The sequence below is a fragment of the Gobio gobio genome, assembly GCF_949357685.1.
Source record: "Gobio gobio genome assembly, chromosome: 25".
NCBI lineage: Eukaryota > Metazoa > Chordata > Actinopteri > Cypriniformes > Gobionidae > Gobio > Gobio gobio.
Genome location: NC_137121.1, coordinates 36,453,595 through 36,476,366, shown reverse-complemented (window position 1 = coordinate 36,476,366; position 22,772 = coordinate 36,453,595). Strand labels below are relative to the sequence as shown.

The 22,772-nt window shown below is 39.7% G+C and overlaps 1 protein-coding gene across 3 annotated transcripts in view; it reads left to right on the top strand.

Annotated features, from left to right (window-relative positions):
- Positions 1 to 22,772, top strand: part of wwox (WW domain containing oxidoreductase) — a 377,066-nt gene that overhangs the window by 193,826 nt on the left and 160,468 nt on the right. The window contains exon 9 of one of the 3 annotated variants that reach the window (XM_079809854.1): positions 8,930 to 11,528. The exons of the other annotated variants lie outside the window; for them this stretch is intronic. Within the exon in view, the coding sequence (XP_079665980.1) occupies positions 8,930 to 8,980 (51 nt within the window). The 3' untranslated portion in view covers positions 8,981 to 11,528. Of the gene's footprint in view, positions 1 to 8,929; positions 11,529 to 22,772 lie in introns of those variants that run through there. 3 annotated transcript variants of the gene reach the window in all.

Here is a 22,772-nt window from a genome sequence, read left to right as displayed (position 1 = left end):
TACCCTTAAACTTACCCATACCACCACACCTGTCCCTAACTTTACCCTTAAACTTACCCATACCACCACACCTGTCCCTAACCCTACCCTTAAACTTACCCATACCACCACACCTGTCCCTAACTTTACCCTTAAACTTACCCATACGACCACACCTGTCCCTAACTTTACCCTTAAACTTACCCATACCACCACACCTGTCCCTAACTTTACCCTTAAACTTACTCATACCACCACACCTGTCCCTAACTTTACCCTTAAACTTACCCATACCACCACACCTGTCCCTAACTTTACCCTTAAACTTACCCATACCACCACACCTGTCCCTAACCCTACCCTTAAACTTACCCATACCACCACACCTGTCCCTAACCCTACCCTTAAACTCACCCATACCACCACACCTGTCCCTAACCCTACCCTTAAACTCACCCATACCACCACACCTGTCCCTAACCCTACCCTTAAACTCACCCATACCACCACACCTGTCCCTAACTTTACCCTTAAACTCACCCGTACCCCCACACCTGTCCCTAACTTTACCCTTAAATGTACCCATACCACCACACCTGTCCCTAACTTTACCCTTACACTTACCCATACCACCACACCTGTCCCTAACTCTACCCTTAAACTTACCCATACCACCACACCTGTCCCTAACCCTACCCTTAAACTTACCCATACCACCACACCTGTCCCTAACTTTACCCTTAAACTCACCCGTACCCCCACACCTGTCCCTAACTTTACCCTTAAATGTACCCATACCACCACACCTGTCCCTAACTTTACCCTTAAACTTACCCATACCACCACACCTGTCCCTAACTCTACCCTTAAACTTACCCATACCACCACACCTGTCCCTAACCCTACCCTTAAACTTACCCATACCACCACACCTGTCCCTAACTTTACCCTTAAACTTACCCATATCACCACACCTGTCCCTAACTTTACCCTTAAACTTACCCATACCACCACACCTGTCCCTAACTCTACCCTTAAACTTACCCATATCACCACACCTGTCCCTAACCCTACCCTTAAACTTACCCATACCACCACACCTGTCCCTAACTTTACCCTTAAACTTACCCATATCACCACACCTGTCCCTAACTTTACCCTTAAACTTACCCATACCACCACACCTGTCCCTAACTCTACCCTTAAACTTACCCATATCACCACACCTGTCCCTAACCCTACCCTTAAACTTACCCATACCACCACACCTGTCCCTAACTTTACCCTTAAACTTACCCATATCACCACACCTGTCCCTAACCCTACCCTTAAACTTACCCATACCACCACACCTGTCCCTAACCCTAACCCTAACTTACCCATCCCACCACACCTGTCCCTAACCCTACCCTTAAACTCACCCATACCACCACACCTGTCCCTAACCCTACCCCTAACTTACCCATACCACCACACCTGTCCCTAACTTTAACCGTATCCCACCTCAATATCAGCAAAAGTGTTTTACAACACAATATGAACACAATAAGTACATTATACTTATGATTTGGATTAAGTGCGTTATAGTTATGGCCACCTAATATAAAGTGGGACCAAAGTTGCTGCCTGAAATCAAGTACAATCAACTTGAACTTATTTTGATGAGTTGAAGTAATGTTTAAACATATGCTATCATAACTTATTGATCATGATCAAAACATTGGTTTAACTAAAAAAAGTAAGTTACCTGGTTGCCTTAATTGAGTTAATTGAAATAAAGAATTTGAGGTAATACAATGAAGGAGATTGTTTAATAAATATAAACTCATAATATTATGTTATCTGAATCACATTAATTATCTAAGTTGATTTGACAAATTTTTTTATAAAAATTGTACAGTGCAGGGTTAGGGTTAGTTGCATGCAAATCTGCATAATTTACTGTTATTACTATAGTAAGTGTGTTTAAGATGTGTAACAGAGACACTGTAAAATGACGTGTAACATTTTTGAATTGTATTATTTATTTAGTGTTCAGTATGTTTGAGTGAATATACAGCACTTGTTGAGGAAGCAACAGTCATTATTATCATTTGTGATTGCGGTTAGTGATGCTTTTGGCACCGCAACACCCTTCAGCTGTGAAGGAATGATCTGCTCTGTGTTTACACACATATTGGGTGGAGTGTGTGCCGATACTGTAATGGCAGGCAGTGGTCATACACTGTCTGCTGAAACGGACACATGATGACCCAATGATGGGAAATCTATTTGTCTTCCCTGTCTCTTCGACTTCTATTTGTCTCTGTCGGTTTTCACCACTGTATTCTCCTCTTTCTCTGTTTAGGATAGTGAATACACTGCTTGCATGAATAGGATACCAAATAGGGCCTATATTTTAAGTTAAACCATCCATCCATCCATCCATGTACACCGATCAGGCATAACATTATGACCACTGACAGGTGAACTGAATAATCCTGATTATCTCTTCATATATACACACACACGCACACGCACACAGTAAACTTTGTGTTTTTGAAAATCATTGCTTCAATTAATGTTTTGGAAGATAGAACCTTATAATTCCAAGTAGAAAGTAATTTTTAAATTTTGAAATTGCACATTCAGAATACATTTAGACTTGTTCGCCATATTATTTTTGCTATATTGAATGCAAAATCTTTCAAGCTCAATATCTCAACTCCGAATGCAGACATAACCTATAATTCCAAGGCGAAATGTTAATAGTCAACCTCAGAATGTCAAACAACATTTTATTTTTTATTTTATTTTTTATAAATACTTACTAAATACTATAGTACTGTGTTCATAGAAGGTGCCCACTACTACTACTACTACTACTACACACACACACACACACACACACACACACACATGCGCGTTTCATGCAGTCACACACATGACATGCCCTCCCACATTTCCTTGTTATTCTAGTTTAGTGCAGCCATCAGGCAGGCTTTGCCAATAAAGTTTATTGTACGGTGCTAAGTGTCAATATCCTCTGCACCCATGGTCCGGGGTGGCGCTAATTAAAATGCCACAGAGGGAGCGGGGCACGCATGAAAATTTGATGGCAAATTGATTTCAAGTTCGTCTTGAAATTTGTCCTCAGCTGGAACCGATACTAAAGACGGCTTTTTGTCAGCTGAGACAGGTACTGATGAATGCATAATACACACGTGAGCCCTGGTCTTTCTTGACAACAGATGTTTGATTGCGTTGCTTTGAACTTTAATTTAGTTTTGTTAAAATGGCCACTCTTCTTTGTTTTTTGGCATAGATACAGAAATAGATCAGGAACAGTGATGGAGGAATAGGGATGCAAACCGAATTCACGCTAGAAACAATGCTTGATATTTTTGCTTAAAAAGGTGTTAAAATAACACTGAAGTAATTTGAATGCTAGGTGCTGAGCTTTATTCATAGTTTAATTACACAAAGTGTGTGCATCTCTGATGTTTGGTCAGTTGCATATAGTCTCATTTCCCCTAGATGTCTCTTTTAATGTCTTTGTTTTCTTTGTACTTTGACAGATAATCCTGCTTTAGTAGCACACTGCTGTGTGCAGTATGGCGGCTAAGCAGAAAGTGTAATCCCTACTCAGGTATTGATAGTTTAGATTGACTCCCGCTGGCTTTCATAAAGACTGATGAGACCTTTTACTGCCAAAAGAGCCGGAAATTACAGGAAAAAGACAGAAGAGGAGGATGTCATGGTCATCAGAGAGAGAGAGAGAGAGAGAGAGAGAGAGAGAGAGAGAGAAAGGGAACAATACAAAAGTGTGAGGAACAAACAAAACAAAGCAGGTGAAAGAACAAACAAATGAGTAAAATTTTATAAACAAACAAAATGAAAACGAACAAATAAAAGATGAAAGAACAAACAAACAAAACAAAGCAGGTGAAAGAACAAACAAATGAGAGATTTAATGAAGACTAAAAAAGAAACAAACAAAAATGAAAGTGAACAAAGAGAAAAAAAGTAATGAAAGAACAAACAAGCAAAAATGAAAGAGAGATTGATTAAAACAAACAAAAAAAACGAACAAACAAACAAAAATGAAGGAGGGGAAAAACAAATGAAAAACAAACAAAACAAAGCAGGCGAAAGAACAAACAAATGAGTCAAAATTAAATGGAAAAAGACTGAAAAAAACAAACAAACAAAAATGAAAGTGAACAAAGAGAAAAACAAAAGAATGAAAGAAAAAACAAGCAAAAATTAAAGAGGGATGGATTAAAAACAAAAACAAAAAAACAAACAAACAAACAAACAAAAAAAATGAAAGAGGGGAAAAGAGCAAATGGAAAACAAACCAAAAGCAGGCGAAAGAACAAACAAATGAGTGAAATTTAATGAAGACTGAAAAACAAACAAACAAAAATGAACAAAGAGAAAGAAAAACAAAAGACTGAAAAACAAACAAAAATTAAAGTGCACAAAGAGGAAAAAAAACTGAAAAAATTAAAGAACAAACTAAACGAAGCAGGCGAAAGAACAAACAAATGAGTGAGATTTAATGAAAAAGACTGAGAAAACACAAAAATGAACGTGAAAAGAGAAAAACACTAAAGAATGAAGAACAAACAAACAGCAGAACGGGAGAAAAAACAAATAAATGAGTAAAAATGTAATGAAGACTGAAAAACAAACAAAAAGAAAAAACGAAAGAATGAAAGAAGAAACAAAATAACAAAAAGTGTGCAAAAGAAGGCCTCTGCCTCTCTCTCTCGCTCTCTCGCTCTCTCGCTCTCTCGTTCTCTCGCTCTCTCCCTCCCCTCTCCTCCGGAGCAATATTCTCCTTCTGTTGCTCTTATTTATGTAAACTTGTTAATAAAAGCGCTTTTTTAGGGAGCAATGAATGGAAATGAAAACATCCTTCCCGCTCTAGCAGCCAGGGCGGCCTTGGCGCGGATGGTTGGCGTGCCTCAATTTAACGTAAAACACAAAACAATTTGAAATTACAATGGGGAGAGATTAAGGGGAGATTAAATCGGAGGGAGAGGCGCTTGATGGCAGGCCGAGATAGTGCATATTCATTATGACAGCATCGGGAGGACGAGGAGCAGGAGGAGGAGGAGGCGGGCGGAAAGCAGATGGCATTGTAATTTAACGGGGATGTTTCCGAACATGGGAACAACTCCGCACGTCAGGAGTGAAGGATGCCCGCCGTTTGAGAAGAAATCAATCGCGAAACAGGTCGGAGCCGTCGTGCATACAATAATTGAATATTAGGCGAGGAGTGCGGGCCGCGGGACGGGTCCGGCTGAGGAGCGGTCAGGAATATCCCTGTCCTATGATGGATCAGCGCACCCTTGATGTGTGTATGTTAGTGAGCGTCCGGCCCTGATCCCGCACCATTGGACACATCAGCTTTGTCTTAGCTGCATGACACAATCAATAATTACAACTGTTAATCAATGTGATTTTAAATAAGCATCGACCATGTTGGCAAGGTTACCCGGATCTATCGCTTTACATTAAGCCCAAAACCAGGAGGAACCAGGTCCACCGGAGGGAATTCTCCTCCCAGTCTGTGATGGAATAATTCCCTTCCCGTTTTTTTTATCTGATTGCATTTCAGATCGTTGTGTGAATGTATAAAAAACAGGCAGAAGTTAATTCCTGTAGGGCGCAAACTTCACGCCGCCGTCGCACACTGCAGATTAGAGCGCCTGATTTACCGCCGCTCTCGTGTTTGGGTCGTGGAGCCCCTCGCTGCATTTGTCTCGATTTCCTAATGGTGTTTCAACAGCCTCTCCTTAAGAGCTACTTTTTCATTTTAATGGTTACACAAGCACCCGTTCCCTAAAACGGCCCGCGCTAGGCTTTCAGCTCAACCAGAGCCAGTTTCAAAGTGTCAGAACAGTGGTGGGACATTTCATTTGGGCAAAGATCCAGATGGGCCGTCTGTGGGATATAGCGAGGAAACCGAAAAAAAACGAGGGAAAGAGTAAAGCTAAACTAAACATGAACAAAACAATACAACAAACAAAACAACAAAAAAGATCAAATGAAGTACAACATTCAAAAAGTGCAAACAAAACATCAGAAAGCAGTCAGTATTATGTCAAGTGATTGATTATTTTTTTTTTATCTAATTACAAAATGTGGTGATTAATTAATCTAATTAATTGCAAATAAATTACCTCCCGAATTTAAAGTCATTGTTGTGTTAAATAAGGAAAATCATCAAATAGACATAAAAAATAAAAAAATGAATAGAACCAAATTGCAACATGAAAGAGTGAAAGGTGCGACAGAATAAAAACACAAAGAAAAAATGACTGAACAAAAAATGAATAAACAAAAACAATAAACAAACATATGAGTGAGATTTAATGAAAAAGACTGAAAATACTCTAGTAAAAATGAGCAAAGAGAAAAAACTAAAGAATGAAAGAACAAATAAACAAAACAAAGCAAGCGAAAGAACAAACAAATGAGTGAGATTTAATGAAAGACTTAAAAACAAACAAAAATAAGTGAATAAAGAGAAAAAACTAATGAATGAAAGAACAAACAAACAAAACAAAGTGGATGAAAACTGATTTTTTTAAAAAAAATTATGAAAAAGACTGGAAAAACAAACAAACAAAAATGAAAGTGAACAAAGAGAAAAAAAACAAGAAAAACAACAACAAGCGAAAGAACAAACAAGCAATGAAACGAAACAATTAATGAAATGATGACAGACAGGGCAGACAAAACAGATGAAATACAGAAACCAAAATTCAACATGAAGGAATCAAAGGCGCAACAACAAAAACGCAAAGAAGTTCTTTCTTTGCATTTTTGTTGTTACGCCTCAAATGACTGAACGAAAAAAGAATAGAGGGGGATAGAAACAAAACACAGACGAAACAAAAAAGATTGAACAAAAACAAACAAACAAAATAAACAGACAAAACAAATCGGGTGAAAGAACAAACAAATGAGTGAGATTTAATGAAAAAACAAACAAAAATAAAAAGCGAACAGAAAGAAACCAACCAAACAAACAAACAAAGTGTATGAAAGGACGAGAACATTTTAAAAATAATAAAAATTATGATGGAAAAGACAAACAAAAATGAAAGTGAACAGAGAAAAAATCAAAAAAGTGAAAGAACAAACAAACAATGAAACGAAACAATGAAATGATGACGGACAGGGCAGATGAAACAGACGAAATACAGACAGTAAAATTCAACATGAAGGAATGAAAGGCACAACAGAACAAAAACGCAAAGAAAGAACAAATTGCTGTACGAAAAAAGAATGAGGGATAGAAACAATACACAGACAAAACAACAAAAAGATTGAACAAAAACAAACAAACGAAATAAACAGACAAACAAATTGGGCAAAAGAACAAACAAATGAGTGAGATTTAATGAAAGACTGAAAAAACTAACAAAAGTGAAAGTGAACCAAGAGAAAAAACTAAAGAATGAAATAACAAACAAACAAAACAAAGTGGATGAAAATTGAAAAAATAGTACAAAATTACATGAAAAAGACTTGAAAAACAAACAAAATAAAAAGACAAAACCAAGCGAGTGAAAGAACAAACAAATGAGTGAGATTTAATGAAAGACTGAAAAACAACAGACAAAAATAAAAAGCAAACAGAAACAAGAAACAAACAAAACAAAGCGTATGAAAGAACGAGAACATTAGTAAAAATGAAATGGAAAAAGACAAACAAAAATGAATGTGAACAGAGAAAAAAACAAAAGAATGAAAGAACAAACAAGCAATGAAATGATGACGGACAGGGCAGACAAAACAGACAAAATACAGAATTCAACATGAAGGAATGAAAGGCGCGACAGAACAAAAACACAAAGAAAGAACAAATGACTGAACGAGAAAAGAATAGAGAGATAGAAACAAAACACAGACGAAACAAAGATAGAAAAAAACTAACTAAATAAAGCGAGCAAAGAACAAACAAATGAGTGAGATTTAATGAAAAAGACTGAAAAACAACAGACAAAATAAACAGACAAAACCAAGGGAGTGAAAGAACAAACTAATTAGTGAGAGTTAATGAAAAAGACTGAAAAACAACAGACAAAATAAACAGACAAAACCAAGGGAGTGAAAGAACAAACTAATTAGTGAGAGTTAATGAAAAAGACTGAAAACACAAACAAAAAATAAAAAGCGAACAGAAAGAAACCAACCAAACAAAGCGAATGAAAGAACGAGAACATTTGTAAAATTGAAATGGAAAAAGACAAACAAAAGTGAAAGTGAACAGAGATAAAAACAAAAGAGTGAAAGAACAAACAAGCAATGAAATAATGACGGACAGGGCAGACGAAACAGACAAAATACAGAAACCAAAATGTACCATGAAGGAATGAAAGGCACAACAGAACAAAAATGCAAAGATTGAAGAAATGACTGAAAGAAAAAAGAATATAGGGATAGAAACAAAACACAGATGAAACAAAAAGATTGAAAAATAAATAAACAGACAAAACGAATCGGGCGAAAGAACAAACAAATGACTGAGATTTAATTAAAGACTGAAAAACAAACAAAAATAAAAAGCAAACAGAAACAAGAAACAAACCAAACAAAGCGTATGAAAAACGAGAAAATGTGTAAAAATGAAATGGAAAAAAACAAACAAAAAAATGAAAGTGAACAGAGAGAAAAACAAAAGAGTGAAAGAACAAACAAGCAATGAAATGAAACAATGAAATGATGACGGACAGGGCAGACGAAACAGACGAAATACAGAACAAAACAAAGACTGAAAGGAAGAAAGAACAAGAACGGCAAACAAAACAAAGAGCGAGTGAACAGAAGGCAAACTAAATACAGAACGAAACGGAAGTATAAAAAGGAAAGAGGAGAAGAACTACAGACATGAATAAAACTTTCATTGACAATATTATTATCAACTTGACAATATTATGTGTCTTTACAGAAGTTGTGTGCCCGATGGTCCAGAGCTCAGCTGTGGGGTGAGGGATCATAACCTTCAGTCCAGCCCTGGCCACAGCACTAAAGACAGCAGAATAAACGAGTATGCGATCGCAGCGAGGGGTCAAGGGTCCGTTTGTGATTATGATATGATTGTGCTGGGGACATGCATAAATCTCAGCTGTGTTTATGACACGTGTAGTTTTATACAGATTAAGCCTCCATCTAAGCCTCATTGTTTAAGTGTTGTTATTGGACATGTCTGGTGTGGAGGCTGCCATGAGAATGCAGTGGAATTCAAATGCACGTCTGTGTGTGTGTGTGTGTGTGTGTGTCCTTGGGGCGCGGCAAGTCTTGATCTCGCTGCGGTGTGTGTGTGTGTGTGTGTGAAAGCTAATGAGGAAACCTTTTATTCATTAAATGCCAATGTTTACTGACAAACACTTGCAGCCAATCAAGTGCGCCCTCGCAGAAGATGCTTGTATTGAATTTGGCATTCTTATTCGGAAAATATGAAATATAATATAAGGTTTGCGTAATTACATGCAACTAACCCCAAATCAAACTCTGTTATGTTCATAATAATATTACTCAGTGCTTATTTGTACAATTCACCGTAACAAGGACACCTTAAAATGAAGTGTAACCTAATATAATTATTAAAAGATGATAAATAAAATATCAATCAGGATAGACAATATCATTGTATTTATTAATTCCTATTATTTTGTTGTTGTTGGAGTAATTGTGTTACTTCCATTCACGCATTTTCTGATCAAATCTGTGTGTAAAAATTCGGAATTATGCAGATTTACGGAAACACTTTTATCTTAATGACATTTCCATTTAAAAACACGCCAAACATTGTCATTTTCGGACAGGCTTCCTGAGTCTCTAACACTGTTAGCTCTGTTAAACTTTAAACCCCATGTATCCCTCACGTTTCCCCCGTCCCCTCAGTGGTATTGAAATTCCTGGTGGCCGCCCGTTTCCTCCCTTCCCTAATCTGTTCATCAGAGCTTTTGGTTAAATCATGATGCATAGTCTGGGGCTGTACAGAGGGGCCCCATTAGTCATGGTGCGGCCCTTCGACGTATCCGCTTTTTATCCATCTCTTAAATCAGTCTGTGCGGCTATTGGCAGCAGGCTGGGCAGCCTCCAAGAGCCCTGATTGAAGTGGCATTGTTTGGGAGACATGGAGCGCTCAATCAATATTCAGTCTTACTAAATTACAGTTTGCATGAAAAATGAGGCCCTCCCCCTTTGAAGGGGCCGGAGACTCGGGAGATGTGCCCAGGAAGTGTTTCATCAACACTCCTCACCTCCGGTGCAGACAGATGAAATCCAGAGCGTTTAAGAGTGTGTGATAAATTCACTGCTTAATGTGATTTAGTGTGATCTAATGATAGACTGGGCTGTTCAATTGGCCTGATATTTGCGATGTTTTTACATTTTTAATCAATATTAAAATAATATTTGCACTATATTGCCCTTCTCTATGCTGTAGATCATCATGGGCAGGCAGCACTAAAGTTGAAGTTAGTAGCTTTAGCTTTAGTACCCTGCATTAATTAGCATGTTGCTCTGATTTCCATTAGGTGAACCCTTTCTCATAATGATGGATTGCATCACTTTAAAATCATATCGCTTGATCTCCAGTGAGCGGCCACCTGTGCTTGCTCCTCAAGACTCCACGGACATCCAGACCCTCACACCTTTCTCTTTCTGCCTACAGAATAAAACAAAGACTGAAAGGAAGAACAAACAAAACAGACAAAACAAAAAAATGAATGAACAGAAGGCATGGACAACAAACACTAAATACAGAACAAAGCTTAAGTATAAAAAAGGAAAGGGAGCAGAACTACAGAGACGAAGATAATAGATTAATAGATATATAGAAAACAAAAGAATACAACAAACAAAACAACAAAAAGGTAATAAAAAAAACAAAGATCAAATGAAGAACATTTAAAAAAAGCAAATAAAACATCAGAAAGCAGTCAGCCAATATATGTCAAGTGATTCACATTTTTAATATAACAAAAACAAACAAAATAAACAGACAAAACAAAGTGGGCGAAAGAAGAAACAAATAAGATTTAATGAAAAATGAAAAAAGAAACAAACAAAAAGTGAGCAAAAGAACAAATTAATGAGATTTAATGAAAAAGACAAAAAACAAACAAAAATGAAAGTGAACCAAGAAAAAAATTAATGAAAGAAAGAAGAAACAAACAAAAAGCAAGCGAAAGAACATACAAATGAATGAGATTTAATGAAAAAGACTGAAAAAACAAACAGAAATTAAAGTAAACCAAGAAGAAAATGATAGAATGTAAGAAGAAACAAATGAAACAAAACCGCTGAAAGAAAGAAAAATACAGAAAAAGCTAACAAACAACAACAAGAAAAATCAAATCAAATCACTTTATTTGTCACTCTACATATGCACAAGTGCAACAGTAGGTGAAATTCTTAGGTGCAGTTCCGAGCAACATGGTAGTCATGACATGACATGTACAACATTTAAAGCAGCATCAGATTACACTGATGCGCCCACAATTACTCACAGCACAGTAAACTCTACAATAAACAATAAATAATTTACACAATGTGAGTGTAGTTCTCACAGCTTTAAACAATATACACATACTTACAATATACATATACTTTAAACAATATACACTAAACATACACTAAACAATATACATTACGCTATAATAGTAATAATAATATACAATGTACAGTATAAAATATTATTCACAGATTGAAAAATTGAAATCCAAAGTGCAATAGATGCTGTATGATAAATAAATGTGTATATAATGTGTGTTTATCTACAGTGGGTTGTGCTGAGTGATATTCTGTCCAGTGTGTGTTATGATCCTGATGGGTCAAGAGTTAAGGAGTCTGATTGTTTGTGGGAAGAAGCTGTTCTGGAGTCGGCTGGTGCGTGATCTGATGCTGCGGTACCGTCTGCCTGATGGCAGCAGTGAGAGCAGCCCATGGTTCGGGTGGCTAGAGTCTCTGATGATCCTCTGAGCTCTCTTCACACACCGCCTGACATAAATGTCCTGGAGGGAGGGAAGCTCACCTCCGATGATGCAGCTGGCCGTGCGCACTACCCTTTGCAGGGCTTTGCGGCTGCGGGCGGTACTGTTGCCGTACCAGGTGGTGATGCAGCCAGTCAGCAGGCTCTCTATGGTGCAGGTGTAGAACCGTGTGAGGATGTGGCGGCTCATTCCAAACCTCCTCAGCCGTCGCAGGAAGAAAAGGCGCTGATGAGCCTTCTTCACAACGGCCTCGGTGTGGACGGACCATGAGAGTTCCTCTGTGATGTGGACACCGAGGAACTTGAAGCTGCTGACTCTCTCCACCGGTGCTCCATCGATGGTGATGGGGCGGTGTTCTCTCTCATTCCTCCTGAAGTCGACCACCAGCTCCTTAGTCTTGCTGACGTTGAGGGAGAGGTTGTGCTCCTGACACCACCGTGTCAGAGTGTGCACCTCCTCTCTGTAGGCCGTTTCATCATTGTCAGTGATGAGACCTACCACCGTCGTATCGTCAGCAAACTTGATGATGGTGTTGGAGCTGTGGGTTGCCACACAGTCATGTGTGTACAAAGAGTACAGGAGTGGGCTGAGAACACAGCCCTGAGGGGCTCCAGTGTTGAGAGTCAGTGGTGAGGAGATGTTACTGCCCATTCTGACCACCTGGCGTCTGTTTGACAGGAAGTCCAGGATCCAGCTGCATAACAAGCTGTTTAAGCCGAGAGCCCGGAGTTTAATGTCAAGTATGGAGGGCACAATGGTGTTGAATGCTGAGCTGTAGTCTACAAACAGCATTCTCACATATGTGTTCCTCTTTTCCAGGTGGGAGAGAGCAGTGTGAATTGTTGATGAAATGGCATCATCAGTGGAGCGGTTTTTGCGGTATGCAAACTGCAGTGGGTCCAGTGAGGGGGGGAGAACAGAGCAGATGTGGTTTCTGACTAGTTTCTCAAAGCATTTGCTGATGATGGGGGTCAGAGCAACAGGACGCCAGTCGTTTAAGCAGAGTGTTTTTGACTGCTTAGGTACAGGAACAATGGTGGACGTTTTGAAGCATGTGGGGACCACAGACAGGGAGAGGGACAGGTTAAAAATGTCCGTGAAAACTCCAGCCAGTTGGCGCGCGCACGCTCTGATGACGCGGCCGGGAATCCCGTCTGGACCCGCAGCTTTTCGGACGTTCACCCGCCGGAAGGATCGGGTTACATCCGCTTCAGATACGGAGAGTGCACTAACCTCTGTATCTTCAGCCGCGAGCTCTCTCTCCGTGAGGGCGGTGTTATTTCCCTCAAAGCGAGCATAAAAGGTGTTGAGCTCGTCCGGGAGAGAGGCAGCGGTGTTCACGGTGGAGTTTGTGTTCCCTTTATAGTCTGTGATGGTGTTAATTCCCCTCCACATGCTTCTGGAGTCGGTGGTGTTGAACTGTCCTTCAATCTTGTCCCTGTACTGGCGTTTTGCTGCTTTGATTGTTTTCCGGAGGGCATAACTTGCTTGTTTATGCTCCTCCGCATTACCAGAGTTAAAAGTGAAGGTCCGCGCATTGAGTGCCGCGCGAACATCCCCATTTATCCACGGCTTCTGGTTTGGGTACAGCCGAATTGTTTTGGTCGGAACAACGTCATCTACGCACTTCCTGATGAAACACGTTACGCTATCAGCGTAGACCTCGATGTCGTCATCAGAGGCCGACCGGAACATCTCCCAGTCCGCGTGATCAAAACAGTCCTGTAGCATAGAGTCCGATTGGTCCGACCAGCACTGGATGGTTCTGAGGGCTGGTGCTACCTGTTTCAGTCTCTGCCTGTAAGCGGGCAAAAGTAGAATGGACGCGTGATCTGATTTGCCGAATGGTGGGCGAGGGAGGGACTTGTAACCCTCCTTGAAGGGGGAGTAGCAGTGGTCTAAAACACGGTTCCCTCGCGTGTTGATGCTAACATGTTGGTGGTATTTGGGTGCGATGCGCTTGAAGTTGGCTTTGTTAAAGTCCCCGGTCACAATAAACGCAGCCTCAGGATGCGCGCTTTCCTGCTCACTCACTGACCTATACAGTTCCTTCAGTGCCCGGTCTGTGTCGGCTTGTGGGGGAATATACACCGCTGTGATGATGACCGCTGTGAATTCCCTCGGTAGCCAGAATGGACGGCACAGAACCATGAGAAATTCCAGATCAGGAGAGCAGAAAGACTTGATAGAGTGTACGTTCCTCTGATCACACCAGGATCGGTTGATCATAAAACACACACCCCCGCCTTTGCTTTTCCCGGAGAGATCTTTTTCTCTGTCCATCCGATGCACGGAGAACCCCGTGGTTTCGATGGCTGAGTCTGGAATCTCAGCGGACATCCAAGTTTCTGTAAGGCAGATAATGCAGCAGTCCCTCGTGTCTCGTTGGAAAGAGATCCGCGCTCTCAGCTCGCAGAGTTTATTGTCCAGAGACTGAACATTTGCCAGTAAAATACTGGGAAGCGGGGGTCGGTTTGCGCGGCGTCTTAATCTGACGAGTACGCCAGCTCTACAGCCCCTTCTCCGGCGGCGTCTCCGCGGCCGGGCCACCCAGACAAAGGGTTCCGCTGCTGTGTTTGTAAACGGCGTGTCGTCGTTGATGAATTTAAAGTCCGGTTTTCGGTGTGCGATTGCCGAACCAATGTCCAAAAGTGTCTGTCTGTCGTACGTAGTAAGGCAGACAACATCCAAGACAAAAAACACAAAAACTTCAGAGAGGAACGAAAGAGTGAAAGAACAAACAAGCAATGAAATGAAACAATGAAATGATGGCAGACAAAACAGACGAAATACAGAAACTAAAATTCAACATGAAGGAATGAAAGGCACAGCAGAACAAAAATGCAAAGAAAGAACAAATGACTGAACGAAAAAAAGAATAGAGGGATAGAAACAAAACACAGACGAAACAAAAATATTGAAAAAAAAACAAACTAAATAAAGCGAGCAAAAGAACAAACAAATGAGTGCGATTTAATTAAAAAGACTGAAAAAACAAACGAAAGCGAACAAAGAAAAATGAAAGAAACAAACAAAAAAAAAACGGCTGAAAGAAGGAAATTATTTGTAAAAATTAAATGAAAAAGACTGAAAAAACTAACAAAAATGAAAGTGAACCAAGAAAAAAAATGAATGAAAGAAGAAACAAATGAAACAAAACAGCTGAAAGAACGAAAAAAAATTAAAAAATGAAAATGGAAAAAGACTGAAAAAACAAACAAACAACAACAAGAGAGGAACGGAAGATTGAAAGAACAAACAAGCAATGAAATGAAACAATGAATGAATGAAATGATGACGGACAGGGCAGACAAAACAGACGAAATACAGAAACCAAAATTCAACATGAAGGAATGAAAGGCGCGACAAAACAAAAATGCAAAGAACAAATGACTGAACGAAAAAAGAATAGAGGGATAGAAACAAAACACAGACGAAACAAAAATATTGAAAAAAAAACAAACTAAATAAAGCGAGCAAAAGAACAAACAAATGAGTGCGATTTAATGAAAAACAAAAAACAAAAATCAAAGTAAACAAAGAAAAATGAAAGAAACAAACAAAACAAAGCGGCTGAAAGAAGGAAAACATTTGTAAAAATTTAATGAAAGAGACTGAAAAAACAAACAAAAATGAAAGTGAACCAAGAAAAAAAATGAATGAAAGAAACATACAAAAAGCAAGCGTAAGACAAACAAATGAATTAAATGTAATGAAAAAGCATGAAAAAACTAACAAAAATAAGTAAACCAAGAATTTTTTTTAAGAAGAAACAAATGAAACAAAACAGCTGAAAGAACGAAAACAATTGTAAAAATTTAAATGGAAAAATACTGAAAAAACAAACAACTACGAGAGAAGAACAAGAGTTAAAGAACAAACAAATGAGTGTGATTTAATGAAAAAGACTGAAAAAACAAACAAAAGTGAACAAAGAAAAATGAAAGAATGAAAGAAACAAACAAAACAAAGCGGCTGAAAGAAGGAAAAAAAATAAAAAATTAAATGAAAGACAAACAAACAAAAATGAAAGTGAACAGAGAGAAGAACGAAAGAGTGAAAGAAAATTAATGAAATGATGACGGACAGGGCACATCTCAAAATGGCCAAATATCAGGCCAATGTAACAGCCTAGTCTAACACACACACACACACACACACACACACACACACACACACACACACACACACACACACACACACACACACACACACACACACACACACACACACACACACACACTCTCTTGATCTCCAGTGAGCGGTGGCCACCTGTGCTTGCTCCTCTAGTCTCCACGGATATATCCGGACCCTTGACCTCGCACCTTTAACCCAGCTTGACCAGAGCTCGGCTCTCAGCTGGCCTGGAGGCTGGTGGTTCTCTGCCCAGACGGGGGCCAGGGTTTCTGTTAGCCGCTTTCACTGCTGGATCACATCTCCTCCAGGCTGCGGTTGTCTCTTAACCCCACTCTATTAATCATCTCTCTCTTATTCACCCCCTCTGTTCATTTAACGCTCCTTCATGGTACCAAGAGGGTCAATTAGGCCCTGCAAGACCCAACACTGACTATAAGGGTCTCCCAGCCTCCCAGAGACACAGGAGGGGCAATTAGGCTGTCTAATGCTGGTCGCTGAACAGTAGCACACTGGATGTTTGCCTGAGATTATGCACACACACACACATACTCAAACAGACTTCATTTGATGACCGCCAGCTGGACCATATAACGTGTAAACCTTAAACAATTAACTTAAAGTTTTACCATCTCTTTATGTGACTGTGCGGCGGAGGGTGTTTGTGTAGATGTTGCGTTCCCAGATGAGCGCTGTAGGCCGGTGTAGCTTGACTGCCTTTCTCAAAGCTAAGAGGCAATTACTCCGGGTCAAGATCCCTGAGCTGAGAACCAGGAGGAAGGAAGGACGATACAAAGAAACTGGGGCATTAATTACATTTTTCATGGAAATTCATTTTCATGGCTTTTCCTTGACTTTCCCCCCTCTTTGATCTTTGATTTAAGACATCCATTAACATTTTCCTAAAGACCCTTTAAAATGGCTTGACAAATAATATTTTCTCAAATGTGTTGATGTAATTGAAACAAGTAAGTTGTAGTTTATACTTGTATTTTTAAGGGGGGGGGGGGGGGGGGGGGTGTCTAATGCTATTTCATGCATTCTGCCTCATTTACACTCTTAAAGAGTGGATTCTCATGATAAACATGGACAACATTTCAAAAAATGAGTTGGGAGTATTTCTGTGCCAACTACACTCCTTCAGGATTCAGACAAGTTTCTGAAAGAATTTTTCTAGTATGACATCATAAAGGGCGGAATTCCTTGTATGGGCACATTTCCCGGATGAACACACACACACACACACACACACACACACACACACACACACACACACACACACACACACACAAAATCAACCAGAGCAAGAGCCGTCCATCATCGAGCTTCGTTCGGGTTACGGGAGCCGTCGGAGAATGAATGACTTTTAGTTTTTATACCACAAAATCATCAACTTCACTAAAGAAGTGTGTGTGTGTGTGTGAGGGAAAGATCACCTTGTTCAGCTTCCCAAATAACCAGCGTTAAGGGAACAGTGGATGCAGTTTGTATTTCCGGAGTTCCTCAAGTGTGTGTGTTTGTTCCCTGTCATGAGTGGAAACCGCAGGCGGTGAGTGAAACTGCATCAAATGAATATAATAAATAAATTGTAGATACATTTGGTTAGAAGAAGTCTCAGCAAAGCTGTATATATTGAGAAGAGGAGGGGGCCCAGTACCGAACCCTGGGGCACCCCATTGGTCAACGGGTGTGATTTACACACCCCTCTTCTATAACATATAGCGAATCGAGAGTTATCCAGGGATAATGCCGTGTGTGTGTGTGTGTGTTTCTCTTTAGCTCCGCCCACTGCACGCCTCCACGGACTCGGCTGTTTTCAGAAAGAATCTGTACAGTGTATCTGTCTTTTATAAATCTGATCAAACTAAAGACTCTTGGGAGATATGAAGGATCGACACTACTCTATAGATACTCAAGATTAACAAGATTAAGTGTGTTATGTGCCCTTTAAAAGATCATTAGCATTTACATTTACGTCACACTTGAAAAAAATTTGATTTGCTATTTTATATTAGAGGCAAGGACAAGCTAGAGAGCATTTTATTGGACAAAAATGTTTTATGCCCATGAACAACAATAATATTTTTGATTTGTTTACCAGAAAGAGACTGTATGTTAAATGTGTTTATCAGGTAATAGTTCAGTTGGCAACTTTTAGGTGTATACTACAATACAGATGAGCTCAAATCTAAATCCCCATTCTGATTTGTTGGGGTCTTTAACATCATTTGGTTGTCAAAGAGCTGCACTTTCTTGATTGTGTGCCTCATGGAAACTTCCGTCAAAGAGATCTTGTAGAAGAGGGGTGTGTAAATCACACCCGTTAACCCATGGGGAGCCCCAGGGTTCGGTACTGGGCCCCCTCCTCTTCTCAATACATACAGCTTTGCTGAGACCAAATGTAACCTTAATGCTATTGACAGAACTACAATTACATTGCTAGCCTACTTTCTTATTAGCACTTTGTGGTTTTGTCTTAGCACTCAATTTGTATTCTTAGTTAGTTACATGCTGAAGTAATTGTTTCTTTGTGGAGTGCCGTCTGCCAAGGAAATAAATTTAATTATGTAATAAATGTTGTTAGCAGTGAATCAACAGCTCTCCATTGTGCTAATTACAGCCGTGATAGATTGTTTCGTGAGTAAGCAAGACAGTGCAGTTAAACAAAGTGCTTGAAAAAGTTTACACGCTGGCATGTGTTGAGTGTTGTAGAGCGGGAGAGTGCCTACAAGATGCACATGCACACATAATATCTCTTTATTTACAGTAAAAGTGCCCCGCTAATACAAGTAGTGCTTTCATAGCGGCTTTTACTCCATAAAGCACTATAGCAGTGTGTGGGTACGAGACGAGAGACCATCATAAACATGCATTATCATCCTGATCCGCGAGACTGCCATTGACATACACTCCCCACACAGGTACACACGATAATGGATCCGCTCTCTATAACATGTCAACCTCATTGTAATGTAAAAGCATTCTCTTACCCACATCTGCTGAGGGGGAGGAAGCCATGCCAGTGATGACCTGCGCTCTTCTGAAATGTAACATGACTTTAAAAGCACTGGCTCAGAGGAGGATATGACTCCGTGTGTTCCACACAGTTGTTCTGAGGTCTACGGTCTGGTAATATTTAAATGGATACAAATCTGTTTATGTACCGTCGTGGTCAGAATTATTGCTCCCCTTGGCAAATATGAACAAAGAAGCCTGTGAAAATAAATCTGCATTGTTAATCCTTTTAATCTCATTTAAAAATTAACTTTCAATGAAGTAGAAGAATTGAAAATGTGGGGAAAATCTCTTTATGGAATAAATGTTTTTCTCCAAAACACGTTGGACACCCTTTTATTCAGTAACATCCTTTCCCCAAGATAGTCTTCTTCTATAATACCTGATGAGTTTGGAGATCAGAGATCATTCCTCCACACAGAATCTCTCCAGACCCTTCAGATTCCCAGCTCTTCTCTTCAGTTCATCACTCATTCTCTCTAGGGTTCAGGTCAGGGAAATGAGAAGCTTCATTTTGCGCTCAGTGACACATTTTTGTGTTGATTTTGATGTCTGGTTGGGATCGTTGTCCTGATGGAAGATCCAACCACGGCCCATTATAGGATTTCTAGCCGAGGCCGTCAGGTTTCAATTTTTTATCTGTTGGTCTTTAACTTCATTGGTTGTCAAAAAGCTGCACTTACTTGATTTGAATCTTAATGTGCCCTCATGGGAACTTCTCTCAAATAAATCTTGTAGAGGGGTGTCTAAATCACATTCGTTAACCAATGGGGTACCCCAGGGTTCTGTACTGGGCCCCCTCCTCTTCTCAATATATACAGCTTTGCTGAGACTTCTTCTAACCAAATGTTTTTGCTAGATACCATGTAAGTGAGCAAGATGTCCAGGACCTCCACCAAAAAATACATTAAAGATTCAGCAGTATTTTTAATCGTGGGCATGGGGTACTTTTTATCCCATTTGGTGGGCTTGCTCCCAAAAAACATTTTAATTTCATCTGTCCACAGAAGCCAAGCTCCAGTCGTGTCTGACAACTGAATATGCTGCCGTTTCTTTTGGGATTTTTATTGAAACGTTTCAGAAGAACTTGAGGTGATGTAGGGGTTGTTTGACAAATTTATTTAGTCTTTCTGACCCAAGACTCAACTAATCTCTGCACTTCTCCATCTGTGATCTTGGAGAGTCTTTGTCCACTCAAACTCTCCTCCTCGCCGTGCATTAGGACGATATACACACACATCCTCTTCCAGGCAGATTCAGAACATCTTCCGTTTGTTTGAACTTCTTAATTATGGAAGCCCTGATGGTGGAAATCGGGATTTTCAATGCTTTAGCGGTTTTCCTACAGCCACTTTCTATTTTGTGAAGCTCAACAATCTTTTGCTGCCCATCAGAACTATATTCTGTGGTTTTACTCATTGTGATGAAAGATTAAGGGAATTTGGCCTTTGTGTTTCCTCATATTTATACTCCTGTGGAACAATAAGTCATAGCTGGACAATTTCATGCTCCTAGTTTTTTATGAGTAAAAGTATGTTTTACTCATAAAAATGTTTAGGGATGCCAATAATTATGTCCAATGTGTTTTGGAGAAAAACATTTATTTCATTATGTGACACCCCCCCCCCACTTTCAATTATTCTACTTCAACTTTTTGAATGAAATATCAAAAGGATAAACAACAGATTTATTTCTACAACCATCCTTGATCATATTTACCAAGGGGGCCAATAATTCTGACCGCAACTGTATGTGTAGTTTATTTATGTTGCCCTTGTTTACAGTTCCCTATATGTGTACAATAATAAACCATTTATTTTGTCAGGGAAAACGAACAGTCACACAGTCCTACAGTGTGATTTGGAGTTCTGTGTGAAGCGGAGATTACTAAACAGCCTTTTCTCTTGTTTCATTTTGTTTTTTCTCGTTTCGGTTTGTCTGGTTTTAACTGAAAGAAATGTGCATAACTCATTTATTCAAATTGAATGTTATGCTTATCAAAGTGCTGCTTACTCTTTGTGAGACTCCAGACAGATGAAGTAAACTCTTCTTCATTTGGAGTCTAGACCAGTATGAAGTGTTTCATCATAGCCGTAACTCTACAAGTGACTTGACATGACAGATCTTTCTACATACGTGTGTGTGTGTATGTGTGTGTGTGTGTGTTGCGAGAGTGTAATGTGCATGTATTGGCATGAGTTGATTGACTCTTCTCTGAGATCTGGGCGAGGCCTCTTCCTTTCCCATCGATCCTCCGCTATCCCATCAGGCAGTGCTGAGAATATCAGGCCGCCAAACATTAAGTAAACCAAGAAAGAGTGCTGGAGTAGTAATGCAAAATCCATGCTGTTTTCATTGTGCTAATTGATCCAACACTAGTGGAGATAGCGTCCGTTTATCTGTTGATTCCTTTGCCTTCCTCCTCCGTTTGCTTTCCTCTGGTCTACTCCATCAAACGTGTCGTCTCAGCCGAGAGAAATTAGCTAATGAAGTAATTACTGTGGGACGAATGCCAATAGAGTGCTATTGTTTTAGGAAAATGGATATTTCTCCAGTCTGACAACAGTCTGGCTTGTTTTACCTTCCGACGTATTAAAGCTCCTGAGAAATGATTCAGTTATTTGTCACAGGCCAAATGGATTACACAAAACGTGCAGACGCAATATTGTTTGTTTGATTTAAACTAAACAAATAGGAAACCTGTCCAGTATGTTTGATGTATGTTTGTGTAGTAACACAACAGCTCTGTTCCACACACTGTGGTTTCTAACGGTTCACTGCCAATAAACGGCCTCCCGACTGTCACCAAGCACTCTACACAAATGCTGGGTTAAAAGTTGGGTTGAAAATGGACAAACCCTGCAATTGGGTTGTTTTAACCCAGTGAATGGTTTGTTTTAACCCATCGGCTGGGTTACATGTTTACCACCTACCTAAGCACAAATGCTTCAGGAATGGTTTGAGGCGTTGACTCGGCCTCCAAATTCCCCAGATCTCAATCCAATCGAGCATCTCGGGATGTGCTGAACAAACAAGTCCGATCCATGGAGGCCCCACCTCAAAACTTACAGGACTTTAAGGATCTGCTGCTAACATCTTGGTGCCAAATACCACAGCACACCTTCAGGGGTCTAGAGGAGTCCATGCCTCGACGGGTCAGCAAAAGGGGGACCAACACAATATTAGTCATAATGTTATGCCTGATCGGTGTATATATATATAATGTTAAGATTTGAGAGCTAAAGCAGAGGGGAAGATATTCAGGGAATGACGACTTTTGGCTACTGAAGTTATCAAATGACTTCAGAAGACTTTGGATATGAGTTTTGGGGGTACATTTTCCATTTTTGGAGCTTGAGTATAAAATTCAGTGTCAATTTAGATGAAAAACTGTTTTACTCTGGTTCATTTCAGCCTTTGGTAAAATAACGGAAATCTCTGAAAGGAGATGCGTTGGAGGCGCAGGATAAACGCTGAGAAAGTGACATTTCCAAATCAGAGTGTGTCGTTGATGGTCAATTACGACAATGCTGGCATACTTCAACAAAAGAAACTCCGAACAAACTTTCATTTTGTTCTCTGGAATGGCCACTCTTGAAGAATGCAGAAATTACTTTTGTTGTGCTACGTTTGATTGATCAT